General features: G+C 36.0%; 1 protein-coding gene across 1 annotated transcript in view; it reads right to left on the bottom strand.

The window, feature by feature from the left end:
- LOC135209164 (uncharacterized) overlaps positions 1-14,228 on the bottom strand; it is a 230,328-nt gene that overhangs the window by 112,344 nt on the left and 103,756 nt on the right. The window contains exon 2 of the mRNA XM_064241829.1: positions 758-960. Coding sequence (XP_064097899.1) covers positions 758-960 — 203 coding nt within the window. The remainder of the gene's footprint in view (positions 1-757; positions 961-14,228) is intronic.

Genomic DNA, 14,228 nt, shown 5'->3' with positions numbered 1-14,228 from the left:
TTTAGAAATGAAAAAAAGCATCATAATTACAAATGATTCTTCATTAATTGAAACCAATTTGTCAAAAAACATCAAGTCTCGTGGAAATGATTCAACACGACTCCAGTATATCAAGGCTATGAAAGTCCTTGAATCATTACAAAGGAATCTTCATTATCTAAAACTAGTATCTCAAGACTTTGAAAGTCCCAGAGTCATTAGAAAAATCTTCTTTACCTAAAGCCAGTGTATCAAGACTATGAAAGTCTCCCAGAATCATTACAAAAGAATCTTCATTATCTAAAACGAGTATATCATGACCATGAAAGTCCTTGAATCATTACAAAGGAATCTTCATGATCTAAAACAAGTATATCATGACTATGAAAGTCCTAGAATCAATAACAAAAATCTTCAACATCTAAAGCCAGTATATCATGACTATGAACGTCCTAAAACTGTATAGTAACGGATCTTCATTATCTAAAACCAGTATAGTAACAAATCTTCATTACCTAAAACCTATATATCATGACTAGTCCCAAAATCATTACAAAGGAATCTTCATTACCTAAAACCAGTATAGTAACAGCTCTTCATTACCTAAAACCAATATAGTAACGGACCTTCATTACCTAAAACCAGTATATATGAAAGTCACAGAATCATTACAAAGGAATCTTTATTACCTAAAACCAGTATAGTAACGAATCTTCATTACCTAAAACCTACATAATTAAAGCATGAAAAAACGAACATAGGATATTCAGGTACTCACATCGACGGTTATCCCGAGCCTCTCGAAGGCCTGCTGTGGCGGCCAGTCGCCCGGGACGTAGCGGTAGAACTCCTTCCCGGCCTTGTACCACTTGACCGAGTACAGCTTCTCGCCCTCGAGGTCGAACTCGCACGTGAGCACGACGTCGTCGCCCCTGGAGGCGTACGAGGGCACGGCGAAACGTACCCACTTGATGGCGCAGCCTGGGTGGGGCACGAGAGAACACAAGTTAGTTGATGTTAAATGTGATTCCACATAGTGAGACAACTCATTAGGAATTAGATATCATTCCATGTTGAATATATAGACAACAAATTAGGAATTAGTTATCATTCCATGTTGGATATGGAGACAATTAATTAGGAATTAGTTATCATTCCATGTTGAATATAGACACCAAAGTAGGAATTAGCTATCATTCCATGTTGAATACAGAGAAACCTAATTAGGAATTAGCTATCATTCCATGTTGAATATAGAGACAATTAATTAGGAATTAGTTATGCTTCCATGTTAAATATAGACAATTAATTAGGAATTAGTTATCATTCCATGTTGAATATAGACAACTAATTAGGAGTTAGCTATCATTCCATGTTGAATATATAGACAACTAATTAGGAATTAGATATCATTCCATTTTGAATATAGAGACAACTAATTAGGAATTAGCTATCATTCCATGTTGAAGATAGAGACAACTAATTAGGAATTAAATATCATTCCATATCGTATATAGAGACAACTAATTAGGAATTAGATATAATTCCATGTTGAATATATAGACAACTAATTAGGAATTAGTTATCATTCCATTTTGAATATAGAGACAATTAATTAGGAATTAGTTATCATTCCATTTTGAATATAGAGACAACTAATTAGGAATTAGATATCATTCCATGTTGAATTTAGACAACTAATTAGGAATTAGCTATCATTCCATGTTGAATATAGATAAAACTAATTAGGAATTAGTTATCATTCCATGTTGAATATAGACAACTAATTAGGAATTAGTTATCATTCAATATTGAATATAGAGACAACTAATTAGGAATTAGATATCATTCCATGTTGAATATAGAGACAACTAATTAGGAATTAGTTATCATTCCATGTTGAATATAGGGACAACTAATTAGGAATTAGCAATCATTCCATGTTGACTATAGAGACAATTAATTAGGAATTAGTTATGCTTCCATGTTAAATATAGACAATTAATTAGGAATTAGTTATCATTCCATGTTGAATATAGGGACAACTAATTAGGAATTAGCAATCATTCCATGTTGACTATAGAGACAATTAATTAGGAATTAGTTGTGCTTCCATGTTAAATATAGAGATTAGATCACCAGTCAGTGAAAGAGTAGGGGGATTCTATCTGGAAGATTGGCAGTTAGATAAGAATTAGTTACTCTTTCATCTTGACGATAAAACATGGAAAGACAAAGAGATAGGCATTAAGACAGTTTAATAATATTACCTTTGAATTACGGTCATTTGGATCACAGGATAATGAGTTGCTGATCAACCACCTACTATGTATTAGCTGTGATTATCAAGGAAAAAAATACCAACTAATTAAGATTTAGTTATGTTACCAACTTGATCTGACAAGCTAAATAATAAAAAAGTTAATTAATTAGCCAAGAATTCTGTACGGCTTCAACTTGGTAGCGAGAGGGTTTATAGGTGAATGAAGGAACTGGGAAATGGAATAAAGAAGAATCACAGTAATTATCGTCCAGTCTCAACCATCTCTTGGTCTTCTTACAGATACTGACAGTTAGATATCTTCTTCATATTCTGCAACTGCGCTGCATAATGCTATGAAGATAGTGAACAGTCATTCTGTAAGAAAATCATGTAAACTTAAAAATATAAAACAAAAAAGCAAAAAAAAAAAAAATTAAGAAATAATCCAACAACCAAGAATTATCTTGGTCATATTTGTTCAATTCATTCACACAAAATAAAAAAAAAATAAAAAAAAAGATAACCATCATAGGTCCGTAAACACAGGTTTGGAGAAATTATCAAACAACCAAGAATTATCTTGGTCATATTTGTTCCATTCACTCACAAAAACATAAAAAAAAATTTAAATGATAGGTCCGTAAACACAGTTGAAATTAACTGTGATTTTAACTGTATGGTGTAATATTTGTGTTGGAAAATAACGGTATATAGTATGCCATCACCTCAAGAATTGATCAACCAACAAATAAAGTAGCTGTGGTTGAAATGTATACGATCTAAACCGGAAAACTTAAGATGAGCTGAGGATATAATTTAATTTTGACTTGAAAGGGCAGTCCAGAAATTGAGATGAACAGAGAATGGTTTTTATCAACTGTAAATCTGTCTCTAATGGAAAAGCCGTGATAAAAATAAGAAAAATAACTTTGTTAGCTGAATGAAAGACAGGCATGTAGATTAGATAAACGAAATACAGGCGCGGAAAAAGAATAACATAAAAGTAGGCTGCAGAAGCAACACGGAGATAAAATTGTGTAAATATAAACAAGAGAATAAGATAGAACAGCAATAGGTGCCTCCTCAGTCTTCATAGCATGTAAATCACACTGTAAGCAATGTAATCATTTAAAAAATTTAAAAGCTAGAGAGAGAGAGAGAGAGAGAGAGAGAGAGAGAGATCTGAATCCTCCAACTCCCTCCTCCTTAATCGCCCCCAGGAGTGCGACGCTACATAACTTACTATCCAGTCAATCAACCCGCTTCAACCCAGGTCCTCCTGGAAGCTGGTCTATTCCCACACCCATCCAAGGCTTCCAACACCAGGGTATCCTTACTGTATATGATGTTAGTTCTCTTGGAAGAGGATTCCACCACCAGTTTCCAGCACCTTGTAAGGGGCATTTAGTACTTCCCAGTCAGTGTCTTTACAGTTTTGTTCTACCTAAATGTAAAACCTCTCTGTTCCAGAGGTCCTTTATTCCCCTTTATTCCCGACATCGCTGGACTTTGGAACATCCTCCCTGAGGACGGTCGTGCAATAGTGACCCCAGAAGTTTGAGCGAAGATGCAATTAATTGCGAAAAACGATTTTCCTGTAATTTTACCTCTTTATTATTTAATAACTTATTAATTTATCCTTTCCTAACAATTGATCTCTCCTTTTTTGTGTATTTCCTATTATCCTCCATCATTTTTATTTTTTTCAAATGAACGCCACAATGTAGGGAAGCTTGAATTTCGTGTCAATGGGATGGTTCCGTATATGAATAGGCTTCATCTTCTCCATATAATAATAATAATAATATTAATAATAATAATAATAATAATAATAATAATAATAATAATAATAATAATAATAATAATAATAATAATGATAATAATAATAATACTTTATTAAAAGTAATGGCTACTTCAGCAGCGTTACACTTGTAGAGACTCTTCCCTGTTTTCCGAATAGCGGCTTTTTCCTTGCTACTTAAACAGGTTAGTAGAGCGCCTATAGAGGTCTTGATCAAATACATGACGTCTATAGGCGCTCTACTAGCCTGTTTAAGTGGCAAGGAAAAAGCCACTATTCTGAAAATAGGGAAGAATCTCAACAAGTGTAACGCTGCTAAAGTTACCATTACTTTTAATAAAGTATTGCTCGAGAGAGCATAGTAATAATAATAATAATAATAATAATAATAATAATAATAATAATAATGACCTTCCCTCGGTTGTTTGTGATCTTTACGTGAGTTTAAGAAAATAAAAAAACAGGTATAAATCGCGTTTTTTTTACAGCGTATAATGCCCGCGGTAGCCTGTGTCGTTACGTTGCCAGACGAACGACCATGACTAACTTTAAACCTGAATAAAATAAAAATTAGTTTGGCTACAGGACTGCAATTTAGCAGGTTTCACGATTGGATGGTGGATGATCAACGTACCAATTTGCAGCGCTCTAGCCTCAGTAGGCTTTAAGATCTGAGGGCGGAGAGAAATAGTGCTTTCGGACGGACAGACAAAGGGCCATCTCAATAGTTTTCTTCTATAGAAAACTATAAACAACAAAGCTATACCTTCCAGTCTCCCAACGAGGACAGAAATAGTGCTTTCGGACGGACAGACAAAGGGCCATCTCAATAGTTTCCTTCTATAGAAAACTTTAAACAACAAAGCTAAACCTTCCAGTCTCCCACCGAAGACTCGATAACAACCACTCCGGCCAGAGGTAGCAGTTCCACTGGGTATCTATAACTCCTAGACAGCCGAGCATCTTTCCAGAAAGTTAGATTAGTCAGAGTTGGATGATAATTTTTCTCTCTGTCGACTTTTCAAAAGATTTATATATCTCGTAATGTGTTCATTGAGGTGTACTGAAAGAGGAAAGGCCTTATCGGGTTCCCGACAGGAAAATAGAGAGGCATTTGGCTCAACTGGTATATGAATATTTGGGTCGTTTTTTATGTTGGGGGTTGTTCTATGAACTTTATTCATTCTATAAAATCACGTGACTCTCTCTCTCTCTCTCTCTCTCTCTCTCTACATGCACACACACACACACACACACACACACACACACACACACACACATATATATTATATATATATATATATATATATATATATATATATATATATATATATATATAATATATATATATACTATATATATATATATATATATATATATATATATATATATCTATAATATCTTCATATATAAGTTTAAAAATAAATGTTGTATTGGTATGCATATGAATACAGCGATTAATGTAGATATATATAAATATATATATATATATATATATATATATATATATATATATATATATATATATATATATATATATATATATATATATATATATATACACATTTGTGTGCATGGATAGAGAGAGAGAGAGAGAGAGAGAGGGAGAGAGAGAGAGAGAGAGAGAGAGATGATTAATAAAGTAGACGTGAAATGTTATTATATATCATCTTAGATTTGTATATAAAACCAATAAAATATTCTTGAGATAAGTTAACTTTTTTTTCTTGGGCTTCGTATTGAGATCCACAAAAAATAACTTTATAAAAAAGCAAAACAGAAATTTACGAAGGAAAGCCAAACCCAGCTGAATTTAGAACGGTCAAAGCCCGACTGCTTTTTGCGTGACGTAATGATATGATGACGTCAGTCTGACGTAAAAATGACGTCAATCGATATCGAGGAAAATTTACGCACCCCGAGGTTTCATTTCATTTATTTATTTATTTATTTATTTATTTAGTTTTCCGTAAAAGAAAACTACTGAGATGGGTATTGATCCGTCCGTCCGTCGGCCCTTTTTCTGTCCGCCCTCAGATCTTAAAAACTACAGAGGTTAGAGGGCTGCAAATTGGTATGATGACCATCCACCTTCCAATCATCAAACATACTAAATTGCAGCCCTCTAGCCTCATTAGTTTTTATTTGATTTAAGGTTAAAGTTATCCATGTCTGATAAAGACAAAGGACAGGCTATCACCAGGCCGTGGCTTAAAAGTTCCACGGGGCCTTGGCTTAGAGTTTTATACAACGTTATATGCTGTACGGGGAAAAAAAAATCTCGATTTCTTCGGCGGCTATTTTTATTTTTTATTTTTTATTTATTAATTCCTTCTCATATTCGCGCGCTGGGCAGCGTAGCAATCATCGCGAGATCAAAGCTCGAATCATAATCTGTTTTTTCTAACTTTATTCTCTTTCATTTTTATCCTATCTCTCGCCTATTCTCTCTTCTCTCTCTCTCTCTCTCTCTCTCTCTCTCTCTCTCTCTCTCTCTCTCTCTCTCTCTCTCGTTTAATGCAGATTCGCCATTTCCTCAATATTTTATTTTTTCTTTGCCTTTTGATGTGTCTGTTCTTTCGGATTTTGGAGTCGCGGCTTTCGCTAGATTCGCGAGATTTAAATAAAAAATGAGTTATTAGTCTCGAACTGAAATTAACTCGGCGATAGTATACATCGGTGTTAGTGGTAGATGGAAATGTGTGTGTGTGTGTGTGTGTGTGTATGTATATATATATATATATATATATATATATATATATATATATATATATGATATTATATATATAGATATATTTATATATATATAGTATATGTATATATAGTTTTTTATTTTGATCTTTTAAATTCCTCGTCATTTTCATCTTCATACTTTTCAGTTTATTTTTCCAATTTCCTGTCTATAAAATTTGTCTCTTTTTTTTTGAAAATTTTTTAAATCAACTAATTCACCTTTATTCACATCTTTGAAATTGATCGTTTTCCATTTCTATAATAATCACTGTTCACGCCAGTTGGGGGGGGGGGGCGGGGGGGGGGGGGGGGGAGCGTGTGCAGGTAGGAGGGGAAGACTAGGGGGTTATGGGAGAGGATTAAAATGGGGGGGGGAGGGGGGGGGGGGAATGTGGGATGGGGGGGAAGGGTTGAGCCTAAGACCATAAGAGCTCGACCGCGGAGATGAAACGCCATAAATATATACAAATGTCTCTAAATTAAAGCGTGAGCGACGGCGCCCCCCTCCCCCTAAGGGGGGCTGTGCTCCCTCGAGTTAACGCCTTACGGTCACGCCATTGGAGGCTTCGGGTCGTCACGGGAAGATGGAAGGTCAAAAAAAAGAAAAAGCATAAAACAAAATGCAAAATAAAAAATGAAGGGAAAGTGGAGGCAAAATGCTCCAAGTAAAGAGAAAAATAAAAAAAAGGCATGAAGAGAAAAATTTAAAGAAAACAAAGCTCAGAAAAAACAATAGAAAGGCATAGAATAGGTGGAGGAAAATGTGCTAAGAAAAATTAAAATAGAGAAAGTATAGAATAGAAAGCGCGATAGGCAGAGTCAAAATACAGTAAAACAAAGGAAATGAGAAAAAAAAAACTCAAGATGCGACACGTGGAGGCAAAATGCAAAAAAAATAAAGAAACAAATAAATAAATAAATAAAATACAAAAGTGCAATAGGTGGAGGCAAAATCGCTAAGAAAAAGGTGTCAAGAACATGTCAAAAAAGCCATGAAAGTTAAAGGTGTCAAAAAAGTAAATGAAATAAATTCAAATATTTAAATGAAAAAAACTTTCAAAAAATGCATGAAATTTAAAGGTGTCAAAAAAAGTGATTGGAAAAAATTTAAATGTAAAAAAAAAAGTGTCAAGGAAATGCATGGAAATAAACGGTGTCAAAAACAAATGCTTAAGAAAACTCAAGTATTGGAAAAATAAGTGTCAAAAAGGACATGAAAGGAACAGGTGGCATAATGTGTCAAAATAGGCACAAAATAATGTGTCAAAAAAGGCAAAAAAGAAAAAGATGTCAAATAAGCGACTGAAACAAATTCAAATATAGAAAAAAAAAGTTTATAAAATGAATAAAAGGTGTCAAAAAATGCATTATAATAATAATAATAATAATAAATAATAATAATAATAATATGAATATGAATATGAATATGAATATGAATATGAATAAAATTACCAAAAAAGTGCTTGAAAAAAAAAAATCTTGAAAAAAGAAAAAAAATTAAAATTGCAAATCAACAAAATAACAAGGAACGAAAGACAGAAAGAAAATACGATAGAGAGAGAAAGAGAGAGAGAGAAGAGAGAGAGAGAGAGAGAGAGAGAGAGAGAGAGAGAAAGGCTGTTTGAAAACCATGGATGTGCGGCAGACAATCGGGGTTGCGGTGAAGTGACAGAGAGGCTTATGGAAACACAGGATTAACTTGGGGAAATTGAATTGTTCTTAAATTCTTTAAATGGGAATTGATTCAGTTATCGACAGCTAATCTAAACCGACATTCAATCAGCAAAGAGAGCCAGGAAATTATTTGCTAAGCACTAGGGATGAAAATTAAGTTATTTTTTACCAACTCAATTATTATTATTATTTATTATTATTATTATTATTATTATTATTATTATTATTATTATTATTATTATTATTATTATTTCTTGTTGTTTTATATTATGTTGGTTATTATCTATTTCTGTTTTAGTACTTTTCTAAATAGTTGCGTTTGGGTTGTTATAATAATAATAATAATGATAATAATAATAATAATAATGGAGAAACAAATACACAGTAATGCGAATGTACATATATTTCAGTTTAAAAACAGCAAAGATAGCTTTCGGGAATCTGTTCGGCTCCCCTTACTGATCTTCACCTAAACAGAATAAGGAAAACTGTTGACAAAAATCACAGTGATAAAATAGATATGGTCTTTAATTATAATAACACTATTAAAAGACCTCTTATACATAACAATAGCGCAACGAATCACAAACAAGTTGTCGCTTACGAAATTCCCTGTTCAGAATATGACTAAATATTTCGGGGAAAGTGGTAGAGGGCTGCCCACTAGACTCGGGGAACACAAAAGAGTTTACCAGTTACATGCGGAAAACAATGTATTAGTCAGTCACAGTCTTAAGCTCGATCACCGCATAAATAGGGAAGAATCTAAAGTAATTTTTAGAAGCAAAGATGTTGGTATAAGAAGGCTAGTGGAGGGTGCGGCGATAGACGGTGGTTTTTCCATGGAAGGCAATAAATCTTTCACAAAGGAAGAAAAACTCACCAATAACCTTATTTCCAAGAAATATATTTAAGGCTTTAAGAATAAAGAACATCATGAGAGTGTTGTCTCTCTAGCCACATCTGATGCTGCGGTTGCCTCTCTTTCTCCCGTTCAGGTAACTCGGCTACTTCCTGTAACCGATGCTGCCGGCGCCTCCTATGCTGTTGAGGAAGACCATCAAAATGACCGCATTGGGCAAAGACCAATTAGACGTTCCAGACAACTGGCGGGGCTTTCATCAGAAAACGACGGCATTGCCTGATTTATGTTTGACGACCGGTCCCATTGTTTATAAACAAGACACTTAATTTTTGACTCTTGTTATGTTTTTCTTCGCTGGAGTGTGTTATTTCAACGTGTCAGATTGATAAGGGGAACCGAACAGATTCCCGAAAGCTATCTGTGCTGTTTTTAAACTGAAATATATGTACATTTACATAACTGTGGATTTGTTTCTCCTTTTGAAGACTCGCGCTACTATGAGGATTTTTCAATAATAATAATAATAAAAATAATAAGCCTACAACACCAAGAAATTAAGGGAGAAAACAAGTGAGGTCAATGAAATAATGGGCATAATACACACCACCAGTATCACAGAAACAAATAACTTGGTATATGCAGGAGCAAGATTAGTAGCAGAACTGATGGGGATTCGAACACCAACACCACCAGCACAACCAACCCAACAGAAACCAAAACAGCAACTTCCTTGGAAAAGGCGCCTGGAAAAGCAAATCATGGTGATGAGATCTGACTTGAGTAAACTGAAAGAGATGGCAGAAAAAAGGCTAAGAAGCAAGAAAACAAGGGAGGAACTGAACGAGAAATACAAAGTACAAGAGAGGGGACTAAACAACACAATAGAAGATGTAAAACAGAGGCTTAAGGCCAAAGCACATAAGATCCAACGGTACATGAACAGAAATAAGGGATATCAACAGAACAAACTATTCGGAACCAACCAGAAAAGACTATACAGCCAATTAAGAGGGGAAGACAACCACCCAGAAATTCCTGAAGCCGAACCAAGTAAGAGACTCTGGGAAAACATATGGAGCATTCCGGTATCACACAACAAACATGCAACATGGCTCCAGGAAGTCAAGGAAGAAGAAACAGGGAGAATAAAACAAAGATTCACAGAGATCACGACAGACACAGTCAGACACCAACTAAATAAAATGCCAAACTGGAAAGCCCCAGGTCCCGATGAAGTCCATGGATACTGGCTCAAAACCTTCAAGGCCCTACACCCACGAATAGCAGAACATCTCCATCATTGTATCTCAAATCACCATGCACCCAAATGGATGACCACAGGAAGAACATCCTTAGTACAAAAAGACAAGAGTAAGGGAATATAGCCAGTAACTACAGGCCTATCACCTGCCTACCAATAATGTGGAAGTTACTAACAGGTATCATCAGTGAAAGGCTATACAACTACCTAGAGGAGACAAACACCATCCCCCACCAACAGAAAGGCTGCAGAAGGAAGTGTAGGGGCACAAAAGACCAGCTCCTGATAGACAAAATGGTAATGAAGAACAGTAAGAGAAGGAAAACCAACCTAAGCATGGCATGGATAGACTATAAGAAAGCCTTCGACATGATACCACACACATGGCTAATAGAATACCTGAAAATATATGGGGCAGAGGAAAACACCATCAGCTTCCCTCAAAAATACAATGCGCACTGGGAATACAAATACTTACAAGCTCTGGAATAAGACTAGCAGAGGTTAATATCAGGAGAGGGATCTTCCAGGGCGACTCACTGTCCCCACTACTCTTCGTAGTAGCCATGATTCCCATGACAAAAGTACTACAGAAGATGGATGCCGGGTACCAACTCAAGAAAAGAGGCAACAGAGTCAACCATCTGATGTTCATGGACGACATCAAGCTGTATGGTAAGAGCGTCAAGGAAATAGATACCCTAATCCAGACTGTAAGGATTGTATCTGGGGACATCAGGATGGAGTTTGGAATAGACAAATGCGCCTTAGTCAACATACAAAAAGGCAAAGTAACGAGAACTGAAGGGATAAAGCTACCAGATGGGAGCAACATCAAACACATAGATGAGACTGGATACAAATACCTGGGAATAATGGAAGGAGGGGACATAAAACACCGAGAGATGAAGGACACGATCAGGAAAGAATATATGCAGAGACTCAAGGCGATACTCAAGTCAAAACTCAATGGAGGAAATATGATAAAAGCCATAAACACATGGGCAGTGCCAGTAATCAGATACAGCGGCAGGTAATAGTGGAATGGACGAAGGCAGAACTCCGCAGCATAGATCAGAAAACGAGGAAACATATGACAATACACAAAGCACTACACCCAAGAGCAAATACGGACAGACTATACATAACACGAAAGGAAGGAGGGAGAGGACTACTAAGTACAGAGGACTGTGTCAACATTGAGAACAGAGCACTGGGGCAATATCTGAAAACCAGTGAAGACGAGTGGCTAAAGAGTGCATGGGAAGAAGGACTAATAAAAGTAGACGAAGACCCAGAAATATACAGAGACAGGAGAATGACAGACAGAACAGAGGACTGGCACAACAAACCAATGCACGGACAATACATGAGACAGACTAAAGAACTAGCCAGCGATGACACATGGCAATGGCTACAGAGGGAGAGCTAAAGAAGGAAACTGAAGGAATGATAACAGCGGCACAAGATCAGGCCCTAAGTACCAGATATGTTCAAAGAACGATAGACGGAAATAACATCTCTCCCATATGTAGGAAGTGCAATACAAAAACTGAAACCATAAACTACATAGCAAGCGAATGCCCGGCACTTGCACAGAACCAGTACAAAAAGAGGCATGATTCAGTGGCAAAAGCCCTCCACTGGAGCTTGTGCAAGAAACACCAGCTACCTTGCAGTAATAAGTGGTACGAGCACCAACCTGAGGGAGTGATAGAAAACGATCAAGCAAAGATCCTCTGGGACTATGGTATCAGAACAGATAGGGTGATACGTGCAAACAGACCAGACGTGACGTTGATTGACAAAGTCAAGAAGAAAGTATCACTCATTGATGTCGCAATACCATGGGACACCAGAGTTGAAGAGAAAGAGAGGGAAAAAATGGATAAGTATCAAGATCTGAAAATAGAAATAAGAAGGATATGGAATATGCCAGTGGAAATCGTACCCATAATCATAGGAGCACTAGGCACGATCCCAAGATCCCTGAAAAGGAATCTAGAAAAACTAGAGGCTGAAGTAGCTCCAGGACTCATGCAGAAGAGTGTGATCCTAGAAACGGCACACATAGTAAGAAAAGTGATGGACTCCTAAGGAGGCAGGATGCAACCCGGAACCCCACACTATAAATACCACCCAGTCGAATTGGAGGACTGTGATAGAGCAAAGAAAAAATAATAATAATAATAATAATACTTTATTAAAAGTAATGGCTACTTCAGCAGCGTTACACTTGTAGAGATTCTTCTCTATTTTGCGAATAGCGGCTTTTTCCGTGCTACTTAAACAGGCTCTACTAGCCTGTTTAAGTAGCACGGAAAAAGCCCCTATTCGCAAAATAGAGAAGAATCTCTACAAGTGTAACGCTGCTGAAGTAGCCATTACTTTTAATAAGTATGCTTGAGAGAGGGTCTGCTTCCTAAGTACAATAATATAATAATAATAATAATAATAATAATACATCTATGCCAAATTCATACTGGATAACGGACTTACATAAATTTTTGAGATTATTATTATTATTATTATTATTATTATTATTATTATTATTATTATTATTATTATTATTATTATATTATTATTATTATCTGCACTTTAGGTATGAATTACTTGAACGATTTAGAGAAACGTACACAATAGCGCAAATAATCTTGACCTCTGATCCAGTTCCCCCTCCCCAGCCCCACCCCCCCTATCCCCCGTCACCCCCGTAAGAAAATAATCCTTTGTCATCAATAATTAGTCCTGTAGGCTCTATATCGTATAAACTTTTAACAAATACTGTACCTATTTTTTTTTTAAATTCATTGAAATGATTGCTCTTAAATCCTTATCGATAGTTGACTAAAAAAGTAAAAAAAACATAAAACAATTAGTTTAACGACTCCCATATTATTCGCTGATTGGTGATGGTAATGGGATTTACCAAATAAATGTTCAAAGCCGAAAATTTTTAGGGAAAAGTAAATTAATACTGATCTTGGCAACGTCGGCCATTTAAAACCATCTTGAGTGTTCCCTGCAGTTTGGCACGTCCATAGCAATTCCCTAAAATAAAATATCAGTCTACCCTCTCCACCACCCCCCCGGATAGTGTTGGTGTCGACAGTGAACCTCACGTGGTGCACTGTAGGCATTACTAGGGGTTATTTGCAGCGTCCTTTAAGCCCCTATCTGCTCCCAAACCCAAAACCAACTTCGTTAACTCAGTCTCGCTGTCCACTTCTTAACACAGTTTCGTAAATCAAACCAAAATATTAGCTCAAAATTACCTGCAAGATATATAAGCAAACGCCCTTCATAAAATAATAGTTTACAATCGATGCTAGTTTTGGAGAGCTTGTAAAATAACCTCCAGTTGTCAATCCTAGCGATATCTCGGGATATCTCAAGATATCTCAGGATATCTCGGGATATCTCAAGGTATCTCGGGATATCTCGGAATATCTCAAGATATCTCAGGATATCTCGGGATATCTCGGAATATCTCAGGATATCTCGGGATATCTCAAGATATCTCAGGGATATCTCAGGATATCTCGGGATATCTCAAGATATCCAGGGATATCTCGGGATATCTCGGGATATCTCGGGATATCTCAGGATATTTCTGGGCAACTCGGGATATCCCAGGTATCGGGACCGATAT

Source organism: Macrobrachium nipponense, chromosome 37 (genome assembly GCF_015104395.2).
Source record: "Macrobrachium nipponense isolate FS-2020 chromosome 37, ASM1510439v2, whole genome shotgun sequence".
Taxonomy (NCBI): domain Eukaryota; kingdom Metazoa; phylum Arthropoda; class Malacostraca; order Decapoda; family Palaemonidae; genus Macrobrachium; species Macrobrachium nipponense.
The sequence above is the reverse complement of the archived record's forward strand: the minus strand, read 5'-3'. Positions and strand labels throughout refer to the sequence as shown.